General features: G+C 44.1%; 2 protein-coding genes and 1 long non-coding RNA gene across 3 annotated transcripts in view; 2 read left to right on the forward strand and 1 right to left on the reverse strand.

The window, feature by feature from the left end:
- LOC146437906 (uncharacterized) overlaps positions 1 to 14040 on the reverse strand; it is a 48957-nt gene extending 34917 nt beyond the window's left edge. Inside the window, exons 1-2 of the long non-coding RNA XR_014851590.1 lie at positions 13912 to 14040; positions 12420 to 12473 (exon numbers count right to left, since the gene is read on the reverse strand). This is a non-coding gene — a long non-coding RNA (uncharacterized LOC146437906). The remainder of the gene's footprint in view (positions 1 to 12419; positions 12474 to 13911) is intronic.
- LOC146437911 (alcohol dehydrogenase 1-like) lies at positions 5036 to 9336 on the forward strand. Its single transcript, XM_085057954.1, has 9 exons — positions 5036 to 5270; positions 6158 to 6259; positions 6724 to 6865; positions 6994 to 7081; positions 7188 to 7407; positions 7535 to 7795; positions 8094 to 8229; positions 8550 to 8688; positions 9092 to 9336. The coding sequence occupies exons 1-9, from the start codon at positions 5253 to 5255 to the stop codon at positions 9114 to 9116; spliced, it is 1131 nt and encodes a 376-aa protein (XP_084914080.1). The 5' UTR covers positions 5036 to 5252; the 3' UTR covers positions 9117 to 9336.
- Positions 13983 to 23991, forward strand: LOC146437912 (alcohol dehydrogenase class-3). The gene is made up of 9 exons (XM_085057961.1): positions 13983 to 14126; positions 16749 to 16850; positions 17778 to 17919; positions 18763 to 18850; positions 19659 to 19878; positions 20397 to 20657; positions 21364 to 21499; positions 22358 to 22496; positions 23697 to 23991. Exons 1-9 carry the CDS (start codon positions 14115 to 14117, stop codon positions 23719 to 23721), a joined length of 1125 nt encoding a protein of 374 aa, XP_084914087.1. The 5' UTR covers positions 13983 to 14114; the 3' UTR covers positions 23722 to 23991.
- The last annotated feature ends 1464 nt before the right edge of the window (positions 23992 to 25455 follow it).

Genomic DNA, 25455 nt, shown 5'->3' on the forward strand with positions numbered 1-25455 from the left:
TCAGCTCTGGATATGAGGAGTGCAGACTTCAGGCTGATCAGGGAATTAGTGAGTAAAGTCCCCTGGGAAAATGTTTTTGCAGATGCTGGGGTCCATCCATGCCGGTCAAGTTTTAAACATCACGTCCTAAGGGCACCAGAGCAGGCAATTCCCAATTGTTGCAAGTGAAACAGATGAAGCAGAAGGCTGGCTTTGAACAGGGATGTTCTCTTGGAAATAAGATGGAAAAGAAACATTTACATCCATTGCAAGCAAGGTCAGATGACATGGGAAGAATACAGAGATTCTGTTTGCCACTCTAGGGAGAAATTTAGTGTGGCCAAACCTCAATGGAGATAAAGCTGGCCAGAAATGTGAGGGGCAATAAAAACTTCTTTCAAAATCTAATAATGGCAATAGGCATAGTGAAAATAACATTGGCCTATAAGAGGATGAGGATGGTCACCTCACAAACAGGGACATGGACAGGAAGGAGGTGTTTAACAAATTCTCTGCCCCTGTCTTCAACACAGATGACAGACCAAGGGGGTCTCAGTGCCCTGAGCTGGAGCACCATGACTCAGAGAATGATCATCTCCCAGCTGACTCTGAACTTGTGCAGGATCTGCTGCTCCAGCTGGATCCATACTAATTTATGGGACCTGAGGGCATTCATCTGAGAATCTTCAAGGAGCTAGCTGATGTCATTGCAAAGCCTCCCTTGATGATTTCCAAGCAGTCTTGGGAATCAGAAGAGGTTCCAGCTGACTGGAAGCAGGTCAAGGTCATCAGGATTTTCAAGAAGGGCAAGAAGGAAGACCCTGGAAAATACAGACCTCTCAGTCTCACTTCAGTGCCCAGTAAAAACATGGAAAAGGTTATTCTGGGAAGTATTAAAAAGCACCTGGAGAACAATGCAGTCATCAGTCAGAGCCAGCATGCGTTTATGAGGGAGAAGTCCTGCCTATCGAACATGACTTCCTTCCTAGTTGATCTAGGCAAGCCAGTAGATGCAATCTCCTTGCACTTCACTGGAGCTTTTGATTCTGTCTCTCACAGTATCCTTCTGGACAAAATGCCCAGCACACAGCTCGAAAACTGTGTTACACAATGGGTGAGCAACTGGATCACAGGTCAGGCACAAAGAGTTCTAGGAAATGGGGTAATACCTACCAGGCTGGTGCCCAGTCACTAGTGGGGTTCTGCAGGGCTCCTCCTTGGCTCAGTTCTCTTCACATTTTCATTAACAGGTAGGATGAAGGACTCGAAGGATTACTAAGTAAGTTTGCCAACAACACTAAACTGGGAGGAGCTCATTGAGGAACTAATTGAGGCTGGAGAGGCCCTGCAGAGAGGGCCCAGAAAAATTAGAGAGATGGGCAATCAGCAAATGCATGAATTATAAAAAGAGCAAGTGCTGGATCCTGCACCTGGGATGGGGCAACCTTGGATATCTTGACCTTCCAACTCTTATTGCAACAGCTTATTGCAGGATTCTGTGATACTGTGGGGCAGGAGGAGCTCCTCTCAATGCTGCAGGCTTTTCCACCACACCTATCATCTCACCCATCAAAACAGCCTTTGCCCCTCCACTGCTGCTGCCTCCCACCTTCACCCAGCTCAGAGAGCTGTGCCCTCTCCTGTCTGCCCCATCTCAGCTGCAGCCTCAACCAAAGCCCAGCAGGGAAACCACTCCTACTGCTGCTGCTCCTGCTGCTGCTGCTGCTCTCTGGTCTTGCTCACATGGCCACAATGCTACAATCCTGTTTTGCTACATGAAGTTATCCCAATGCAAAACTTGTTACTCAAAAGTCTTTTCATTTAAGCAGGAGGATTTCTTATTGCTTTCTATTAATTTCTTCCTACTTTTTCCTTCTTCGATTCATATTTGTCCTCTTAAATCCTTTAAATCCACCTGATCTCAGTCTCATTGGCTTTTCTCCTAATCTGGTTTTGAAGTTGGAACAACCTCAGAGAGTCTTACAGAACCTCAGAGTATCGGGAAGGGACATTACATGCGCATTTATGTCCCACCACTTGTGAATCTGGGTGCTAGAGGTACTATACCTAGGCTGTCAGAAATCATAAAGTAACATTCCTCCTTCCATTGCAGAATGAAATTCTATAGGAGTTATTGTGATCACAGCTGCTCTGGCAACAAAATTCATACAGTGCACAAAAAAAGAAGAAAAGCAAGGCTATGATCCATATGGGTCCCTCCAATTAGAGATATTCCATCATTCTGTGATAGCATGGACATAAAAATCAGCATTTGCCCCAAGAGCCCTATTCTCTATTTAAACCTTTTTTTCCCCCTCAGCCATTCTCCTTCTCTAAGTAGGGTGAACAGAATCAAATGTTCATGTTAATAGACCTTTATCAATATTTCTGTTATATCTCTGCTATATAAAATATGTCAGGGTAGATCTCACTTTCCTTACCTCATTTGCCACATCCCCCTTTCATTTTGTACAAGGTACACAATATATCTGTTCAAATGGAAGTTCAAGCAACAGAACATCTTATAGAATGGTGAATTATCAATCCTGCTAACAAATGCCAAGCCACATCTGCTACGATAAGGGCTAGTTTTTCCTTCACAGTGGAATGCCAAAATCTGCTCTGAAACAGGTGCCCAGTTACACTGTGGACCAAAATTCATGCTGAGTCATTAATAAAAACATTGATGCCTGCCTTTATCTTTTAAATAAAAATTATCAAAGCACTGAAACTGCTGCAGGCAGGGGAAAAGATAACATTTGTACTTAGCCCTCAGAAGTGCATCTCAGGCTCCATTCCACTGAGATTTCTCTCAAATAGTCTCCGATTTTTCCACCTCTTTCATATAGACCGGAAACTAACAGAATATAAGGAGGGAGATAGAACACTGACAACCAAGATGAAGACAAACACCTTGAGGTCTGTGCCTGTCTGTACAAACATCTGACCTCACAGATCAACTATTGAAACTTGTAAAACACATTATCATATACAGCAAGTATACAGGACACACTGGAGAATGTAGATACACATGATCTGCCGTTATAGTGTTAATCATTAAATCCATGCCTGCTGACATGCAAGTTTGATCTTATTTTCCCTCTATTCCTGGGATAAGAAGAAAAACAACAACAACAACAACCTCCTGTCTTAAATATACACAAAAAGCTGCCCAGCAGCAGGATATCAGTATCAACTCTGTGCTGTAATCACATACATTTCAAAGGTTTTGCAGAGCAGCCAGCTCCCCATGCCACTTCACAGCTGCAAGCAGGGCAGACAGCAATTCTCAAACCTATGTTGTCTTCACAACAATGGCGGCTTTGCATGTTTGATGGATGAGAGCATCACATGGATGTTTTAAGGAAATACAAAAGTACACATTTGAAAGACCTTTCCACAACCATTGTCTAGGTTATACACTCAGCAGCAGACACTAGACGTGTCTCAGGAGCCATGAAATACCAGTTCATGTAGCACTGTTCGCATTTACGTCCTTATGTGAGAGAAGAAATCATAAGCTGTATGTATGGAATGCTACCTAGGAAGCAGGTGAATGATTTCATACTCTATTACAGGACTTTCAGCATTTGTTGGTTTAAACTTCAAACACTACCAGCCATACAGAGTATCAGCCACATGGCATTTGTCCTCTGGAATTGCTTTCCAGCTCTTGTGCAATGCAGAAAATGGAATGGGAATCAAAGCCAACTAATCTATGTCCAAGGAGTTCCGTGTAAAATGGGTCTGTCTGAACAGCCTAAAGAGTATTTTTGGTTTTGGCTAAGCACTTAAATCAGTCCACTGTCAGAGTGAAGTGAGGATTGCAAGGCCCAGGAAAATACATGAAAATATCAGAGAACCACCATATCTCTGCTCCACCAAAACTGCTGGGTGAACTGATAGGATAACTGGCATGAAAGAGAGTAGGTGTAGTTTATGAATTTGGAAGAAAATCTTTACTGTCAGAGTGCTGAGGCACTGGAACAGGCTGAGGAGAAGTTGCAGATGCCACATCCCTGGAAGTGCTCAAGGCCACTTGGATAGGGCTATGACCAATTTAATCTAGTGAGAGGTGTCCCTGCCCACGTCAGGGGTTGGAACCAGGTGATCTTAAAAGTCCCTTCCAACCCAAGCTTTTCTGTGATTCCATGAAGGACGTGTGAATCAACTGAAGAGCTGAGTGTGCTAAGCGTGAGTCTACAGAGTAATGCCCTCCTGATTCATGAATGCTGCATTTTTTTCAGATCACCTCTAATCTCTTTTGCATCCAAATGTCAACAGATACCTTTTGATTGAATTCAAAATATTCATATATGCATAATCTTGTTCAACAGCTAAAGAGTTAAGTTCTTCTCATTAGGGCATTCTAAATGGTTCCTAATAAAAGACAGGGGGGTTCTGTCTTGAGGGGGATTATTCTAGGATATTATCCCATTCCTAGGTTTACAAAAGTGTCCTTTTGGCCCCACAGAAGGAGGATTCCTTTCTTACTGAGGATGTTAGAACACACTTAGACAGCTCATCTCAGCCTGGTCCTCCAAGTCCTCCCTGCAATACATCACCTTGTCCAATACCTGGGCAGAAAACAGCTCTGGGGGAACCTGAAAAGCCCACGGGGAGTCAACCCAGTCACAAACTCAGTTACATGGGAGTGAAGCAAATGAGTCCTTGGAACAAAAATCTCTTCCTTACACACTCTGCTCTTACTGCTCAGGAGAAAATAGCTGCAATACCACAGCCAGTAAAGCTTCAACCCAGAGGAATGTGTGGGTCCATCCACCACACCATGTTTTCACTACATTTTTTTTTAATTTTTTTTAAGGTTTAGTAATTTGCAAATATTGTAGTGTGAAAGGCCGCTAGGTCAAACGCTCCAAACTGGCAAAAAGAGGACTCCGAGAAAGACCCAGCAGTTCCACAAATCTCCTCCCTTCACATCTGTCGGGAGTGGGTTGGGGGGGGCGGAATCTTTCTGAGTTCTCTGTGCCTTTCAGGGAGAAAGGGCAGGGAACGGTCCAAGGGCAGGGTCACTGATAAAAGCTTTCCCGGAGGATTTCTGCCCCCATCCACCTCCCTGCCGCTAGCCAGCTCCTCCCTCAGCACTCACTCCCTGAGCTCCTCAGCACCCGACACACATTAACCAGCGCTCTCCAGCGACAGTGCCACGCCGGGACTGCTCCAGCTCCACGCCTGGGCCATTGCACAACACTGGCCGGCGGCAGCTTCCCTCCAGCCTGCGACAGCCACGGACACAGCTCTGCCTGGACCACATGGCCACTGCGGGGAAAGTAAGGACATCGCATTTCCCATCTTCTTTTCCCAGCTGCCCTGCGAGGCTCAGCCTGCACACTGCTCTGCATGCCCTCTTTCCTCTCGCCTTACTGCCCCACCTCTCCCAGCTCTGTGAATCACACCAGCTTCTGCTCTCGGACAGCTGCATGTGTCCATTCCTGCATTAGGTAGTGCTTTCCTCCTCTGTCCTGCCCAGCAGCTCAGGAAAGAAAATACACCCTTGTGCTGATCTGAAAAACACCCTCGTGCTCAGTGCCACTCTGTGCTCTTGCTTTGGCAGCAAACACAGCTCTTCAGATGTTCCCTCTTCAGCCACTCCCCTCCTGCACTCAGCCTTGTCCATGGCAATACCCTTCTCAAGCTGCAAACTCCATTTGGCTGATGCCAAATAGCTTTGTGTCGATCGGGGAAGGCTTTGAGCAATGTCATACAAAAGTTGTGAATTTGGTAGGGAAGAAATGATCCAGTTGCCAATCAGATGGTGACAATTCCATAAATCCTCTCCCTCACCTTCAGCCCAGTATCTTACAAGGCTGACAGCAAAGCTCCTAATTGACATTTCCACAAGGTAGCATACACAGTCCCAATGAGAGCACAATCTGGCCATTAACATATGGAAACATTATGAAAAATCACCCAAAGCCATTAAAACCCAATCATTTTCTAAGCTTCGACCTGATTGCCTTTGGGGAACAAACCACAAATGGGGTTTCCTCAGACCTCAAACTAGGCCAGTGTTTCTTGAACATCACTTGGTTTCAGGTGCAGCTGAGGACCACCAAGGTTGAACACCTTGGGCTCAGGTGATTGCAGGATGATTTCCCCCAACCATGTGCTAAAGGCAAATGTTGCCATGCAGTGTAATCCTCTCGGTTGCTTCCAGGTTATCCGGTGCAGAGCTGCTGTTGCCTGGGCTCCTGGCAAACCACTCTCTGTTGAGGAGGTGGAAGTTGCACCTCCAAAGGCAGGGGAAGTCCGGATCAAGGTAAAAATACATTTCAATCATATTTTTCTCCCTTGTGGACATTGCTTTTCCTGTGGCTGTACCTTGGCTCAAACTCAGGGATCTGTGTCCTCCAAGAGGCTTTAATTGTCCAGAGCTGCCTCAGTTCAAATGCACCATCTGCCAGGGGCTCCCTTTCAGACTAGTCCTCGCCTAAGCTGTTGCACAGAAATTCCTATGCAACCCCTAGGCAAGCCCTTGCTCTCCAGGACAAAATCCTGGTGCCCCCTCTGTGGCCTCCTTCTCAGTTCCACCTCCAGCTCAGTGCAAAGGAAAGCCACAGGGAGCATTCAGCATGAGCAGAAGGGGGAAGCCCAGCCTGGGCTCAGTGTGCTGCCGTGGAGTGTCAGCACTGACTGAGGGGCATCATAACATATCTGTGAAACTGACTTCCACAAACTGAGTATGACAGCAGTCAGGACATCCACTCTTTCCTCTCCAAACAGATTGTGGCCACAGGCATCTGTCACACTGATGACCATGTTTTGCAAGGCTCCTTTCCTGATGTAGAATTCCCAGTTATCCCTGGACACGAAGGAGCTGGAATTGTGGAAAGTGTTGGAGAAGGAGTGACCTCTATGAAACCAGGTAACCAACACACATACACACACACACACACACACACACACACACACACACAGAGGATTCCCAGGATTTAGATCTCACACAGACTGCACCCTTAGCGCCACCTAACACAGGATGTTGTTTTCTTGCAGGAGACAAAGTTATTCCCCTTGCCATCCCTCAGTGTGGGGAATGCAGCTACTGCCTGAATCCTGAAGCCAACATCTGCCAGAAGTCCACGTAAGTTTGCACTATGTTCCCCTGCACGGAGTTCAGTTTATGACAAGCCTGAAACCCCCATGCGTGCTGTAGCCAATGAAGTACAAATGTGTGCACCTCCCAACAGTGTCTGTGAACCACAAAACCTGCTGCCAGACAAGACCAGCCGCTTCACTTGCAAAGGGAAGCTGATCCACCACTTCCTGTGGATCAGCACCTTTGCAGAATACACTGTGGTCCCAGAGTATGCCACTGCCAAGATAGATGCTGCAGCACCTCTGGACAAAGTCTGCTTGTTTGGCTGTGGGTTTTCCACAGGCTATGGGGCTGCCATCAACACAGCCAAGGTTGGTATTCAGGCCTGTTTAGCACCCCATGGCCACCATCGCATCCAACCAACCCTGTGCAAAAGAAACCTCCCCCTCTTGCTCCTCCTCCTCCCTCTGGAGACTCACAGGGCCCCATGCTGTGCAGGTCAAACCAGGCTCCACCTGTGCCATCTTTGGCCTCGGAGGAGTTGGCCTCTCTGTTGTCATCGGCTGCAAGGCGGCGGGAGCTTCCCGCATCATTGGCGTGGACATCAACAAGGACAAGTTTGCCAAGGCCAAGGAGCTGGGAGCCACTGACTGCATCAACCCTAAAGACTTCAACAAGCCCATCCAGGAGGTGCTCACTGAGATGACAGGCCAGGGCGTGGACTACTCCTTTGAGGTCATTGGGAAAGCAGAGACCATGGTAGGTGACACTTCAGCACCTGTCCTCCCTCCTCGGTCACTCACAGGCTCCCGTCAGGGCAAAATTCATCCCAGAGGGAAGTTCCTTGCATGCTGCCTCCACTGCTGGGCACATCTTTGTGAGAGAAAACAGAGTACAAGTGTTAAAAGAGGCCCCAGGTTTTCCAGGTCTGGTCCACGAGGCATGACATTTTCAGGCTACAAGGGACAGGAGACAAGGGGCAGGAGATTGCACAGAAAGAACATTTTCCTGACCAACTCATCAGGGCTTTCTCTAATTCACCTGCCTGTCCCATCAGATTGCTGCCTTGGCTTCCTGCAATATGAACACTGGTGTCTGTGTGATGGTTGGGCAAATGGATTCTGGTTTAGAAATTTCCATCGATCCCATGCTTCTGCTGACTGGGCGTACGTGGAAGGGGACTGTGCAGGGAGGTATGAAACTTTAGAAACAGATTTAAAATATTTCAACTTTTCCTTTCATGGTAGTTGAAAAGTCATAGAAAAGAGGGTTTTCAAGTAAAAGGCAACTGAAGAGCAGCACAGCATTTCCACCATATAAAATATCAGCATTAGACATGCAAATAATCCACTGCCTGTTTCCCACAGAAACCCACTCACCCCAAAGAGCAGAAAATATCTCACAAGAGACTGGCACCAGTACTGCTCACTCAGTCCTGAACCTCACAGTAACATCACCTTTCCAAAACAGCATTTCTCCTATTATTCACACAGCTGCCTTCTCCTGTTTCTAGGCTTTAGGACAAGACAATCCATCCCCAAATTAGTGTCCAGCTATTTGGAGAAGAAATTGAATCCAGACTCACTGATCACACACACTCTGCCATTCGCTAAAGTGAACGAGGGATTTGAGTTGTTACGTGCGGGAAAAAGGTGAGACCCTGACCAGCAGGAGTGAGGGACAGCAAACCTAAACCCCTTCTCCTAAAATGCAAACAGAGCATGCAACACTGGCTTCCCAAAGAGCACCTGAGCCTTTAGAGGAAGCAGGGCCCAGAGCTGAGTGTTGGGAAGATCTGCCATAGCCCAGAGGGAAGAGCCACCTTCAGCACAGGGAACCCTCCTGCTCATGGTTCAGCTCAGCACAGATCCTGTGGCCTTATCCCCCGAGGGGTTCCCCTCAGCAGGGATTTGAAGGCTGCCCCAATGCTGCACATCTCATGCAGCTCAGCTGGGAAGAGGCTGGATGACAAAGAAGGGAGCACACACCTGCCTGCCCCACTGCCTGCTCCTGCCCCGCAGCACCTACAAACCCTCCTTCCCTTCTACTTTTCAGTATCCGCACCGTCCTGCTCTTCTGAAGGACACAGCCATGGGAAGCTGAGCAGAGGGACCAGTGCAGCAGATGCTCTCCTGGCCCAGGCCATTCTCAACCAGCACCTCACCTTGTGGGGCACAAGGAGTCATGAATGAGGAACTCACCTATGGTGGTGTTGCAGCTGGTCCTCCTGTGCCTGGAGATGACCCAGAAAGGTTTTTGTCCCAAGAGAACACTTTTACTAATAAAGGGTTTCTGTCAAACTTGTCCCATGCAGGGCACTCAATTAACAGAGGTCCCAGAGGCCTGGAGGAGCTTCCCCTCACACTGCAGGCCCTTCCACTACACACCGTGATCTCAGCAGTGAGCAACTACTTTTGCCCCTCCACTGCTGCTGCCTCCCACCTTCACCCAGCTCAGAGAGCTGTGTCCTCTCCTCTCTGCCTCATCTCAGCTGAGTGAATCCTGCAGCCTCAACCCAATCCAAGCAGGGAAACCACCCCTGCTGCTGCTGCTCTAAAGCAAACTATATAAAGCAGTAGATAACATTCTTATTACGATGTAACATTTACAAAGCACAACAAACGTGTTTTTATTGTGGCAAATGTTGTTGTGCTTTAAGTTGTTTCCAACACCACGTCTCTTAGAATATTACAGTACAACTATGCAAAATTTTCCCCAGAGAACAGGATTGTCACTCCAAGATGGTCATTCTGCTAAATGGATCCTTCTTCCGGTCCTGAACATTGGACCCATAACACTATGGGGCCTTTTGACCTCTTTTGAGCAACTCTTATCCCAGCCCACAGTCCTTTGAACTTCTGGAAACCACTCAGCACAATCATCAATTACACAGAATATCATGAACACGCAAATGAGTTATCAAAGGTAAACAAATCCCATCATGTCTGCCAATTTTTATTAACTTCTGCACATATCACTCTGCCATGACATAAGAATTAGCTATAATTCTCTTAACTACTTTTTCAGTGTAAAATAATAAGATTGCCAATAGTGACTTAACACCAAAATAATTCAATAAATGTCAATTAATTGAGTTCTAGCACTTCCCTGCTGAGAAAACTACAAGAAGTTCCTTCTAATAAACAATGTTTTCCCTAATACTGCGCATGCATCTGCACAGTCTTAATTTTACACGAGTGACAAGTCTCAAAAAAAGTAGTCAATTTGCCAAGTATCTGTCTAATAAATACAAACACATAACTAAATCTGTGCAGGATTCTGACAAAAAGTAATATTCCTTTTTGGAAAAAATCTAAACCTAGATGTAAAATAATTTGATGACTATAGAAAACCTCTGCCTTAAGTAAATTGTAACTTGCACTTTACCAATTATTTTCAACTGTTGCTGCATGAAAAATTGCATAAGGCCTCCTGAGTCCTGAGGAGCTCTCCACTATAGCAGGGCCACCTGGTGGTCACCTGTCCCTGCTCTCTGGGCATGCTGCCTTGGATCTTGGAGATCCTCTTGCCCCTTTGACAACAAGCACTAACTGGGCAGGACTTCAAATTTCAGCAGACAATAATTAGAGAAGTCCTTAAATTCTGATTGATTCCTAAAACATCATTTGTTTCACAGCTGGCCAAGTAATTACATTTGAAAGCAAATACATTTATACATCCCAGAAGAAAATGCTGCCAAGTGCAAAGAAGGAGGTGCCAGCATAACCTTTTCCCTGCTTTCATCTTCCAAATTCCTCTTGCATAGTTAGTTTAATGCTAACATATTAAACTCAGCACATGTTATACCAGCTGTTTGTGTTTTATTTGATCTTCAATGAATGCAGATACCTGAGAATATTTAATCATAGAATTCCCCAAATTACTTATTTCCATATTTAAATATTAAAAATCTTTCAGTATCCCAGCTTCAGTAGTATCTCTACTGCAAAACTGTCATCATCACTTTCACACTTATTTTGAATACATCTAATTTGTTTTGAAAAGTTATTTTACTTGAGTATACTTTAGAATTATACTAGGATTAATTAGTGAAATTATTACTAAAGTTTTTCCCTTGGAACCAACCATCTCTTGAAATATTGATTAATATTTTAAATTTATGTTTATGTTTACAAAATCAGAATATTTTAGTTACCTAAGAATGATCCACAGAAATACCAACTGGCTTTGAGCATTTTTGGACACAGTCTCAAGCTGCATCAGGGCAGGTTTAGGTTGGACATTAGGAGGAATTTCTTCACAGAAGGAGTGATTAAACGTTGGAATGGATTGCCCAGGGAGGTGGTGGAGTCACCATCCCTGGAAGTGTTAAGGAAAGACTAGATGTGGCACTCAGTGCCATGGTCTGGTTGAGAGAGTTTTTGGTCATAGGCTGGACTCAATGACCTCAGAGGTCTTTTCCAACCTAAATGATTCTGTGATTCTAAATTAAAACAATTCTGATTTTTTTTAATTCTTCCATTTTTTTAACCAGCTATACTTATACTTTATAAAAATAAATTAATGCTGGCTTGAGGAATGACAAGAATTTCTAGCTTTTATTTTATGCTACACAAGTATTATCCTCCAGTACTTCACAGGAAAATGTAGGAAACTCAAATCAGAATTCAAAAGGATGGTTCTGAGAGCAATGCCCCACAAAAAGAGAGTTACACTCAAGCATCCACAGCTGAAACAGTGCACAGGTTATCCTAGCTTTAACAGGGTTGTTCTAATGAAATATTTCTATCAAAACTACCACTTTTATTTGGAAAAGTTACAGTATTAATAGGAGGAAAATTACCTGTGGGTCAATCTAGGACTGTATCTGCTTGGGGAAAACAAACCAAGCAACATTTGTATGAATGCATTTCAGTTTTGCCTCTGGGTAGACTTGCCAGTCTGCTCCAGCCTCCCTGTGCCTTGCCAATCTGTTCACCAGCATGTGAGGTTGCAGCCAGCAGTTCCAGTGCCAAACCACCAGCTCCTTGTTCTGATGGAGGCACACAGCCAGCTTCTGCCACTGGCACTCAGACTTATTTTGGGCTTCTCCCCTACTTGCCACACGAAGGAGACAACATCCGCCCAACAAGAACATGATTGCCAGGTCTCTCTCCCACATGCTCGCAGTGCTTCCAAGCCCTCCTCTTTTCCCAACCCAAATTGATGCTCCCAATCAACATGTTATACCTGCTAGAATAACACCAAAACCAACCCAGTGTAAAATCCAGAGCAGCAGTGGCAGTCCTCACTTACAGAACTTATGTATATAAACCTGAAACATATGTGACAAAGCTTAGATAGCTCAGGCAAGAGCATGGAGTGGCAACTTGATTTACTTGCATGGTGCTGAGAACAGAAAGAAAGTTGCAAAACCACTTACCGTGTCCTGTGGCTTCCAAAAGAACACAGCAACACTGGAGGCAGCATCACAAAACTGCAAGCAAAGGAAAGATGAAAAAATAAACAACCCCTTTAATCTCTGAAATTGGACAATGAACATTAAGGAGGTGTGATACATGTATTTGTCCCTTTGGCTATCAGAATCAATGCCTGCAATGTCCAGGATGTCAAGGATACTAAAAAAGCAGAGCATCTGTGGACTTCAGCTAAACATAAAATGCTTGGAGGCTTTTTGGAAGCACTGAAAAACCAGGGGTGGCCAAGAGCTTGAAATTCACAGGAGAGGTTGGCAGAGCTTAATTTAACCAAGGGAAAAGGCATGGCCTGCTTAGATTTCAATGACAAGGTTTTAGTGGCGGCCACTGCACGCAAACTGAAGCTAGTGGGAATCCTCAAGAAGGCCATGGGATAGAAGCCTGATCACATATCCTTTCATTCCTTGTCAAGATCTCTCACCATATGTGAAACCTATATAACACCCTCACTGGCCAAATTACCTTCCAGTTCCACGTCAGCTTTCCTGAGCCTACAGATTTAGTTTAATGTTAAATGTATGTTCCTTCGTATTATTTACTAAATGCCATAGTTGCATGTGTTGTATTAATAATTTTCCCCAAGCTGGTGCTGTTGCCTATCTGTGGTATTTGCTAAGCTTTTGTTAGTGTGTCACTGGGAGATAAAAATTCCCTTTCTTACTGAGGGGACTTAGTTACACCCTGCAATTCCTCAAGCACCAGCACCTCTCGTGGAAAATCCCGACTGCCCATGGCAGAACTGTTCCGCCCATCTTACACAACCATGTCTGCACACCTCACAAGAAGCCCTCCCCACCCTGCCTGGAGAAAAAATGTTTTTCAGAAAACGAAACAACAGCACGAGCAGGTTAATGACCCCATCTTGCAGCAACAGACCCTTTGCTTCAAAGGCTGCCAGATGGAATGTCAAGAGGCCCGGCCACAATTTCCATTGCACCGTGATCCCTTAACGAGGCAGCAGGCCGGCCTTCACCCCGTTTAAAGCACTCTGCCGCCCAGCAAGACCTCCACCGCAGCAGTTTAACCAGCCAAGAACAGATCCAGGCACAATGGACACTCACTGGGGACATCGCCAGCTCCCACCCGTGTCCAGGTGAGACACAGGCAGTATGAAGCAGCTGCAGAACGGGAGCCAGGGCACGATTCCCCTTCAGAGGGACGGCAGGCACATGCAGGCACCGCTGCGGCGCTCAGGGAGCGGCACAGAGGAGGCCGCGGAGTCCCGTTAGCTGGGAAAGGAGTCTGGGCAATTACTGCCGTCAGGAACAGGCCCCTTAGCCTGGACAGAGCGCCTGATCCCTGATCACAGGCACAGGAATGTCCATCTGCCCGCCGGACTGAAGGGGCCGGGATGGAAGACGCTGCTGCAGCCGTCAGCAGCCACAAACCCAAGCACACCGCAAGGCAACACTGCGGCCACCCTCAGGAAACAGAGACCTTGGCCGGCACCGCGCTCTGCGGGAAGAAAAGCGCCGCAAGACGCTTGCGGCTGAACCAGCCCGCCTCTGCCCTGCGAGGGAGACAGGCGAGAGGGGGAGCAAAGAGCCAGTTCCTTCGCCCGCCCCTGAAAGAGAGGCGGGGAGAGAAGCGGCGGGCAAGGAGGCGGGCTCCCCGTCCCCTTCCGCCGGCAGCCGTGCGCGATGGCGAGCGGGGTGAGTGAGTGAGTGAGTGAGTGCGTGCCGCCGTGGGAAGGTCGCCCAGGGCCGGTGGAGGGTCCCGCAGCGGGCAGGATGAGGCGGGCGAGCCCTCCCTGCCCTGCCCTGCCCTGCCTGCCGGCGCTGGGGCTGCGGGCCGGGGCCGCCGTGGCTCTCCCGCCTCAGCGCTGGCGAGAGCCAGGGCTCAGGGTTGTCCGGCCGTCTCGGCGCTCCTGCCCCACGCGTGTGAGGCGTGCGGCGGAGTCGGTGCCGCTGCTTAGGCTCGGGAGGCTCCCGCTGTATTTGCAGGACTGGGAGGAACAAGCAGGAGACCTTGAGCTTGCGTGGTTTCCTGTGGGCTTCGGGCAGGTGCAACCGAATGGGTGCGAAGGAAGGGTAAAACAGCACCGTGCCTGCTCCCAAAGCCACTGCCCGGCACGTTTGCCGCGTTGCTTTAAGAACAGCGCGGTAGCTCAGAGCTGCTGGCAGCACTGCTGTGGTTCTGCCCAGGCGGTCAGTGCCCGGGCCCAGCGGGCTGGGTGGCCGTGCCTGGCCGGCTGCAGGCTGCTCCAGGCTGGCACTGGGCTGTGGAGCAGCTTTTACCGCTGCCCAGAGCTCGGATTCGTCTCGGCTGAGATAGCTGATGGTGTGCGCAGCCACAAGCAACCCAACAGCTGTGCTCCGGTGCTAGTATGGTAATAGAGGAAGTGAAGAACTGCTGGAAGTTGGTGTTTGGTTTTTTCCCAGTTGTTGGCTTTAAGATTTTCAGCAAAACATCAGTGGAAAGCTTTGAATAATTAGAGGGCAGAAGAAGATGGGTCTGTCCTGATGCCCACTGTGAATAGTCCAGGGGCCTTTGTGGCTATATGAACTGAATCAGAAATTACTGTTCCAAAATGTGCTTTCAGATGTGTACTTTCAGTTTTAGACTATCAGAATTTGTCCTGTAAGGAGACTTTTTTCTCCTCTCTGATTTTGTGTTTAACGAAGCTTGTGGAAATCAAATTTTAGAAATTTGACTTGTTCTTGCAGTCTCCCATGCAAGAACAAGTGCTGACTTCATGAGGGGAGGCTGAGGGGATGGATTGAAAACCAGTAAATGATTTACTGAATGATAGCTCCTCTTGCACTTTGTGCTTTGAATTTAGATTTTCTGGCAAAATCTTTGGTAGATTTAGAGATTATGACTGATGGTGCTCAGTGTGATTCCTCAGTTAGTTACTATGGCACATTCCGTGCATTTTTGTAATATTTGCCCTGGTATTAAAAAAGCAGGGCCAGGAGATTTCATGGTTCTGGTTAGGGGTGTTTCTGTCTAATGCAGACCCCTGCTGGCTGTTGGAATAGGTACCTGTATTCTGCTACAAAATTTGTAGGGTCTGTAGTATTTATTTTACCAAATTTAAGCCAAGGTAAACACCTGAAGTTCTGCTATTACAGGTACAGTGAGGATTTTAACTGTCTGTGGAAAAGCCTGATACTATTTACTGTACAACAGAAATACTACAGAAAGGCATAGACTAGCTCCTATTTTCTTGTGATCTCAGGTGATAAATCAGACCTGGCAAGCTCAACAGGTGGTCTTGGCACTGTTATTTCTTCCAGAAAGTGAAATTTCAAAAAGGCTGGGTGACTGTATGTCTGGTCTTGGGAATTTGCATTAATCCTCTTTCAGGGATTCCATGGGAACAGCACATCTATTTTGAACACAAAAAAATGTCACTTTCTTCTATGGGTTGATAGCACACGCTGTGAAATGCTTGCATTTCCAATAGCAATGGCTTAGACCTTGTCATCTTCATGAAACCAACCTCCAGATGGTTATCCTGAAGCTGCTCTAGACTGTATGGCTATGCTGCCTGCTGATTTTGTCAGTCACTTGTGCATATATACCTGTTTATAGGGTTTACAGATCCAGAAATCCTGCTCTTTCATCCAGGCTCTGCACTGTTGGGATTGAAAAGCTTCCTGGGATGTTTAGTTGTGGATTTGTTGTGGTGCTGAGAGCAGTGAATGACGACTTGCTGGCAGTGATTTCTGTGGCCACTGCAGAGGTGTTAGTGCTCAATAACTGACTTACAGGAGCCTTATAGCAAAGTCCCTCTGGTCCCTCTGCATCATCGGAGAGCTCTGCATGTCAGCTGCATGCACGTGCATCCCCTTGCCAGAATCCTACTTGGAAATGCCATTCTGATAAGGAACAGGAAATTCACTCTTGATGTGGGTCTCCACCATTTCCTTTCTGAACTTTCCAACTTTAAGCACTCAGTGCTTAATGAACATATCTGAAATGAATGGCAGTCTCTGATTTTAAACCACCATATTTATTATGTAACCTTTTCATTCATGTTGCTCACTTCACTGCAGCGTGTCTCCTAAGCAGCCCCAGGCTTCTTATATTTTTTGCTCAGTAAGAGAATGCCATCCAAATTTCAGATCTTGGCTTACTCATTATTGTTTAGCTTCCTGAAAGCAAATGTGGGGCAATTAAACCTTTGTGTTGAAATTATGAATTTCAGATCTGGGATTCTTTCCAAAAGCTAGTAGTGCTTCTTTTATTTTCTCACTTGGCTGAACAAGAATTATTTTAAATGAACCATACAACAGATGTCCTCTTTTTTTGTTGTTTTTTTCTCTTAGGTTATTAAATGCAAGGCTGCTGTTGCCTGGGGGGCAGGTAAACCCCTCTCTATTGAGGAGGTGGAAGTTGCTCCACCAAAAGCTCATGAAGTTCGTATCAAGGTAATTACATCAATTCTTATCTGTATGTTTCCTGTTTTGGGAGACTGAGTATTAAAGATGAACTGTTTGTTTGCCAATAGAAGAAATGTTGAATAGATATAATTGGTTCATTAGTATCTCAGCTGGCTTTACAGAGGAGAAAATTATAGTATTTAGATCTGTTTATGAAAAACACTTAATTTTTACTAGTCTTACTTTGCAGTCTGGTCTGAGGATAATGGCTAATCTCAGGGATCAATTCCAGTTGTTACAGAGTGAGTTCCCACAAAATGTGTGAACTGGGAACACCTTTATCTTGTTTGAAGGACAGTAGTTGGGAACACCTTTATCTTGCTTGGAGGACAGCAGCTCGTGACTTGTGGCAGCTGTGTAACATGCTGGATTTTACTTCAGTCAGGCTATAAGTTACTGGCTGCTGGGATCGGTCTCTTGGATTCCCTATATCCAAATTTCTGATTTCATCAGGATTTTGCAGTAGCCTGTACCTGCCAAAAACTTATTTCTGTGGAAAGGTTTTCTGCATAGTGCTGAAGACTTAAACTGGATTTATGCAGTACTGAGAGTTCTGCATGATCTCTCTGGTAATTTTACTCCTGAGAGTAAATTTATTTCAAATCTGAGATGCTAACCTACTTTGAGATGACTTGGAGCACTGATTTCTAGCTATAGGAGCCAACATGTCATCTTTTACCCCCTTCAGTGTCACATTTTGGTTGGCAGAAATTATAAAAATGTACTACCACGACTTTCCTTTTTTGAAGTACAAAAAAGTGCTTTGCCAGGAGTTGAAAATGTGTTGCCCATATCCCAAATGCTGCAAGTGCTTTGACCTGGCCATTGTTCTGAGTTTCTGACCAAAGGAAATTATGTAGATCTGTGCTACTATTCTGTTCTTCAGGGTGTCTCAGATTATATCTTTCTTCACAGATAATTGCCACTGCTGTCTGTCACACTGATGCCTATACTCTGAGTGGTGCTGATCCTGAAGGATGTTTCCCTGTGATCTTGGGGCATGAAGGAGCAGGAATTGTAGAGAGTGTTGGGGAAGGAGTAACAAAAGTAAAGAAAGGTAAGAAAATACCTTACAAGTTTTCTGCCTTCCTTAAAAGTGTTACTTTATTTGAAGACCAGCTATCAAATTGGGCCACTGAAATGCCATATTGCAGGAGTTAATATAGTGTTTTATTCTGGGGTGTATGCCTGTGAGATACAACACTAATTTATTCAGTGAACTCTTGATTTAATGCTTGAAAGAGCCCAGCACACCAATTTCTAGATCAATGTATAGTTAGAAGAGTGTTGTGGTTTTATTTTTTCAAATGATAGTTGTTAGCTGTGGCTAGCACAGGTTTTTCCCATGAGAAATTTTCTTGTGTTTTATAAATAAAGATAAAGTTTGGATGTTGTTGGAACAGTGTCCCAGAACTTGGGCAGTGCAGGCCTGGCCAATCAGGCCTGGGGGAAGGCTTCTGACTGACCAATCTGGGTGACTTTTGAAAACTCATATATGTGATGAAATCAAAACAATAAAGGTCATTCCTTCTTGCCACTGAGAACTGATGCATTCATTACTCTGCTAGCTGCTCAACAGCGACAGTTATCTGTTGGTTTAATTCAAGGGCTTAAAGTGTTTAATTATGTTGTTCACTGTTGATTTGGGGTTGTTGTGTTTTACAGTAACATTGCTACTTGTTCTGGAATGATGAATTTTGGATGGGCTGTCTGCTCAGCCAGGATTAAAGTGGTTTATCTAGCACTCTGTAATACCACTCTATACCACACAGTTTTAAGTACACAAAGGTTTTAGGTGAGCACAAGCTCACATAAAAACAGTGACAATCAAGTAACTTCGCTTCTCTTTTAGAATGCCTTGCTTGACTCAATAACTAGACACAGAATTGGTTTTTTTCAGGGGACACTGTTATCCCTCTATACATCCCCCAGTGTGGAGAGTGCAAGTTCTGTAAGAATCCCAAAACAAACCTGTGCCAGAAGATAAGGTCTGTATGACTTCTTTTTTCTTTTGACACATAGTATAGCATTTGTTCAATGTATACCTGCTATAATTATCAAAACTAATTGACAGGAGTTTTCTCTGAAGAATAAGTCTGTTAATGCATCATTTAATGACTTGGAAAGTACACGTTTCATGAGTCAGTTATGCAATTTTTTCCCATTCTTCCTTAAAATTTCTTTTCTTTCCTTAAATAAATCTTTTTCTGTTTTCATGGATGTGAAGGTACAAGCTGCTAGTGTATGTCCACAGGTTTGAAACCATAAATGCTCTGACTCCATATTTAATCCACATTTAAGGGAAGCACTTCAGGGAATTTAGCTCTTATGAGTGAACACCCAAGTTTTCAAGTGGTACAAAACCATACAGACAGCTTCTTTTTTTACCTTAACACCTGCTTCCCAGATAAATTTGCAGGTCCTATTCTGAAAGAAAGTCTCCCAAACTCAAAGAAAAAGCCCCAGTGACATAACTGAGAAGTGTTATTTATTGGGAGGGAACTGAAGAAGCCCAAGACAGTGGTGTGGTACTGTGGCACAAGCAGTTAGCATTGGTAGCTAACAAAGTTAGCATGTTAATAAACTCGATTTCTTTTAGTGCTTCCATGGAGGAATTAACTGCATGAAGTTTTAAGTGTTTACCATCACACTTCTGTGAAGAGCTAGGTTTATTGAAATGGTCAAAATATAAAGGTGCAAGTATGCAGCTGCATCTCTGTGCTGCTTAGCAGATTCTGCCTGGTGAGAAAATTTGCTGCTTAAAACTCTGATTGTACTTCCTGTCTTTGCCTCAAGAATTACTCAAGGGAGAGGAGTCATGCCTGATGGTACCAGCAGATTCACCTGCAAGGGAAAGCAGATTTACCACTTCATGGGGACCAGCACCTTCTCTGAGTACACTGTGGTGGCTGATATCTCCGTGGCCAAGATAGATGCTGCAGCACCTCTGGATAAAGTGTGCCTGCTGGGCTGTGGCATCTCCACGGGCTATGGGGCTGCTGTCAACACTGCTAAGGTAAAGGCTGTGCTTGTGGTACACAACTTGGGGACCAGATCAGGACTGTAAACATGATGGACCAAATCTGTGTTTCTTCTTCCTCTTCAACTGACAGAATTTAGCTAAGAATTTCTCACTTCCCCATAGAGGCCAGATCAGGTTAGAAGAACCTGTTGCCCTTTGGAGCAAATTCAGATGGAGTATTCTGCATCCCTTTTGATACCAGCTGTATACAAATTAGTTTTCCAGTTCATGTTCATCTTGCTGCAAGTCATTCTTATAGTCTGAAGCTCAGGGTGAGACAGAGGTGGTAGGTGAGTGGGCATGAGTCTTTATGCAAAAAGAAAAGCTTAGTACCTAAAGAGCTTTTTGGATTAAATTTCTATATAGTTTCCCTTCTCCAAGTGATAAAATCTGATAGCCATAATTATTTGCTTCCATTTTTTCCTTTATTACAGACTCCTTAACCTGCATTTCCTCCTCATGTGGAAGTATGAATTTTTTTCTCCTTCTCACAACTTCATTCTTACTCCTAGGTGGAGCCTGGCTCTACGTGTGCCGTCTTTGGTTTGGGAGGAGTTGGGCTGGCAGTTATTATGGGCTGCAAAATAGCAGGAGCATCCCGGATCATTGGCATTGACATTAACAAGGATAAGTATGCCAAAGCCAAGGAGTTTGGAGCTACTGAGTGCATCAGCCCTCAAGACTCCAAGAAGCCCATCCAGGAGGTGCTGGTTGAGATGACTGATGGTGGTGTGGACTACTCGTTTGAGTGCATCGGGAATGTTGGAGTCATGGTGAGTGCTTTACCAACAGGAGCTTGTACAGGGAGGGACCAGTTGAGCTAAATAGCAAGATGAGCTGCTTTCTGAACACAAAACATGCCAGACTATTTTTTTTTACAATGATAAATGCTGTAACTAAAAAGGACAATTCACATTCAATCCTAATTAAGTAATAAAAGCAGCTGCTACTTCTTGGGTTAAAAAGGGCACTTATGACTTACAGACTTTTTTTCCTTAATGGGAAGTCTTTGAAATATTGAGTTTCTGTACGCTGACAGTTAAAAAATTAACAAAACTCACATAAAATATATTGTGCAAAGTAAAGTCTCAGGGATCACTCAGCATTTCCCTAATTTCTCAGGGTGAAATTTCCCCTTTGGAAATGCAGAAGTATTACTGAATGTATGGCTAGGTTTTCAGGAATTACAGTACCATTCTGAACTGTCAGTAATACAGTCTGTGATTACAGTTTATCCCAACTCTGAGTGGGAGTTCAGAATGACTTCTTTGGAAGCTAGATAGGATATAAAATGTGCAAAGTGAACTTTTTAACAGTATAAGGAATTTGAACAAATGGAAAATATAATGTAATTTTCAGTGTATTTATTGTTCCTTAAATGCTGATGTGGTGTTTCATTTATCTGGGGGAAAGGAAGTGCAACTGTCTAGACAGCATAAACCTTAGCAATAAACACTCTGCTTTGTCCTGTCTATGAAGAGAGCTGCCTTGGAAGCTTGCCACAAAGGCTGGGGAGTCAGTGTGATAGTTGGAGTAGCTGCTGCTGGCCAGGAGATCTCCACTCGGCCATTCCAGCTAGTAACTGGGCGGACATGGAAAGGGACTGCATTTGGAGGTAACTCTTGCTACCCCCTTAGTAGGGGGATAAAAATCATTTACTATGGGCTAAAGATGGGAACAACATGCCACCTTGGTTTTGCTTGTGTGGGAAATGTACTATTGACAGGCTATTCATAAATGCTCTGTTGACTTTTAAGATACAGACTTTTAACATCTGTTATTCCTACAGACAAGGTAGAGATTAACACATAGGTATGGCATCTAACATATTTTGATGAGAGAATATATCTATATGCTATTCAGTACTAAATGAGTGGTATAGGGAGACTGCTTTATCACCAAGTGAAGGTTTGGTTCAGTTTGGACCAGTGAAAGGACCTGGTCTTTGGAGAGATGGGAACTCACACCAGTATGTTTGTGTTGCTTAACCACTAAGCAAATTGTGGGGCCAGTGTGACAACGTGCCATGAAGACATTTAAAATAAAAAGTAACAAGTGCTTGATACACACATTCTGTGCTGTCAACCCAAAAACACATTTAGTCCTTTTTGGGGGAATTCAGTAATTGCTGAAGTTCATGGAAATATTCCAACTTTGAATTATTACAATGCTCTTTACCAAGCAATACAAAACTTATTGGGTTGGGTTATAAAGATATGTAGGGAGCCTGACAGAGATGCCTTGTGTATTCTTTCCTAGATGAAGGCTCCTGTTATGTTGAATGCTGGAATAGCTAGTGAAAGATTTCTGCACTTGCATGTGTTTAGATAATTTGTGCTTTCACCAGACCTCCATAGGGTGGGAGGGACAAACATGTCACTCATCTTACTGACAGCCTGTGCAAGGATTATATTTTTAATTTTCCAAGATGGGTAGAAAAGGGAAAAAACAAGGCACGTTTTCTTTCTTTCAGGCTGGAAGAGCGTAGACAGTGTACCCAAACTGGTGACTGAATACATGTCCAAAAAGATCAAGGTTGATGAATTTGTGACTCACACCCTGCCTTTTGACAAAATTAATGAGGCTTTTGAGCTCATGCATTCGGGAAAAAGGTAATGTTCACAATGTTGAAAGGTATAGAAGACATTTCTTGATGAGACACTGCCAAAACACAGGTTCCCTGCCTGCTGTCATGTTGTAAACAGGGAGGCTAAAGGGTGACATGTACCACATGCATCCATTATGATATAAAGACTCTTTTTGCCTCTGAGCCTCCTCCAGGCATGTGCCAAAACACAGGCACACAGTCAAAAGCAAGCAACAGTATGCAAGAGAAATATGCACAGATGTAAAGCTGATAAAGGGGGTAGGTCAGTCTCAGGCTTTCACCATTGCTAAAACATTCTTCCTCATGAAAAGGAATGTAAAAAGACTGAGGAAAAGTTCACAATACACTTTTACAAGTCATTAAGCTATTAGTCTATTTTAATTTAATAGTCCATTTCAGTATATTTTCAAATTATTTAGATTAGATAGCCAGCACAATCAGTCATTTGGAACAATCTTTAAATGTGCTACATTTTACATTTTTTTCTCCCTCTAGTTTGAACTGGGGCAGAATGTTCATATGATGGGTTTGTGGTTCTTCACATAGAGCAGTTCTTGCCTTTATTAAGATGAGTGGCAGTCTGGACTGTTGATTCTGCAGACTCGGACCACAGCTCTCTTAAACTTCCTAGTGAGGCCCAACTCATTGATGTGACCTGGTGCTGGTTAAAAAAAAGCTGCTGGGTGTGTGATGAGCTTTGCTGCACCTATCATAGTGTACTTTGCAAATACTGATCAACTGCAAAAGCAGTGCAAGTAGGGTATTCTCATCAGAAGATATATTTGAACTAATGTAGGCAACTATGTTTATCCATATTTAGGTTCATCTGCAGATGAATAAATAGTTATATTATCTCCAGAAACCAGCATGGTCTTTGTATTTGATCTCAGTCTGTATCTATCTATTGTATATAACTTTCTCCAAAGTACTAACTTCATTTCTAAATATTACTGCTCCTGATCAATCTTGGCTAGTGAAAACTTACACCTAGTTTAAAAAGCATCCATTTATTTTACTGGAGGAGAGACTAAAAAAACCCTAAAGATAACAACCATTATCCTGGATCTTTAAAAAATATTATAGGCATAAGCATGACTTTGTTCTTACAAAAAATAGAAGTTAAAATATGTCTCAGCAATGAAAGGAGAGAGGTGGGGAGAAAATTGACTTCTTGGTAATTTTTGTTTTTCTTTCCTGTTTTAAGCATTCGAAGTGTCCTGAAATTTTAGAGCCAAACATGGACCTTCTAAGTGGCCAGCAACATGGTAACTGCCTTTTTGTAATGGAATTTTTGATAGAAGATAGAATCAAGCAACTGAAATCTCACTGGGACTAGGAAGACCATGTATTTAGGGTGAGCATTCTGAGTATTAAATAATAAAAAATTGTTAACCACTGAATAACATTACAGAATTAGTCCTGGTTATGGAACTTCTGTTTCTATACTCATTCTTCAATAGTGGCTTACTCGATCTACTTAATAAAAGCTTATTTCTAAACTCAGTGTTGGAATTATTGAGCATTAAGAGTGTGACTGTGATTGCTCTTGTTTTCCTCTAGAGATTTTAAAGTGTGTATGTGACAGAGGAAGAGTTCTGCAGAGTCAGTGGCAAATGTTGTGGGATTCACTGCACAAGGCACAGCCTAAGCAGGGCTAGGGTGAGAAGCAGCATCCATTTGCTGCAACTGTACTGAGAAAGTGGCTGGAACTGTTGAGTTTCTGAGGCTGTTCTAGGACTACAGTGGATTGTAGCATCCAGCTCAACCCTGAAGCCAGCTGTAGAGCAGAGAATTCAGTGTTCAGGGAGTACCCATGTTCACTGGGATGGTCCATGTTTTGCCTTATTTCCTGTTTGTCTCATTGGCAGGCCTTTTGTTAAGATCATGGCTTAGACTCCTCTAGTCAGTTGCTCTAGTAGTGTCCTCCACAACTTCAGTAGCAGAGTTTTCTCATTTCCCTCAACTTACTGGCAAATGAAGCAAACTTTGCAGCCAACACTGCAAAAATAAGCAGTGGAATTGCTGCCTCTAGTCAGAAATGTGATTATGCCACTGATGCAGGAAATACTACTATTAGAGCAAGTCTACTCTTGAGGGGTGCAGGGGAATAGGAAAGAGCATTGTGTGATAATGACTTCAGGATTTTCTAGGATTTTTTTGTCGGAGAGGGAGGGATTAAGCCTGAGTTTTGAAGTTGGAGGTTTTCTTAACTCTAGGTGAAGTGATCTCTGGATAAAATTCTTTTTGTATTGAAATCAGGAACCAGTGCCTCACATCCAGAAAAACACAGATAAACAGCAGAAAACACATTCCAAAGAAGAGGCAGAAAGACTATCCAGTTGAAAGAAAAGTTAGATACATAAAAGCTCAGTGTTTTTCAGTGAACCAAGGACAGTGATTAAGTGCTAAGTTTCATGTTTTAAAAAACCCTGGTCAAAACAACTGTTACAGAAAACACTGAATGCAAACAGTAATCTTATTAGAAGAAATTCCCTCTCACCACTAACAATTACCTCAAGCCACCGCTATACAACTGGGAAAATTACATCTTTTCCATCTGTCATTAAAAAGATATCCCCTAGAGGATTTGAAATATAGTTGAGGAACTGCATTTCTAACTTCATTTCAGACATGACATTCACATTTGTTCTTTACTAAGAACTCAATTTTGAGCATAAGGAGGAAATAAAAACTGAGTTTGTACCAAGAAAATGAGCCCTTTATCCCAGCAGTGAAGTGAATCTCAGTACCTTGTAGCTCCAGGAAGGCTGGCTGAACATGAGAAAATTCAGTAGAAAACTTGCTGTTCCATTGAGAGTATTTCATGATTACAAGATGGTATCAATTCAATACTAACAGATTTAAAATACTTACACTGGAACAGCTGTTCCTCTATGCTGCACAGACTAGATCTTGACCACACAATCTTATCTGCATTACGTTATTACTTCAGAGAATCTGTG

This window comes from Lichenostomus cassidix, chromosome 4 (genome assembly GCF_008360975.1).
Source record: "Lichenostomus cassidix isolate B80296 chromosome 4, HeHo_3.0, whole genome shotgun sequence".
In the NCBI taxonomy this organism is placed as follows: Eukaryota; Metazoa; Chordata; class Aves; order Passeriformes; family Meliphagidae; genus Lichenostomus; species Lichenostomus cassidix.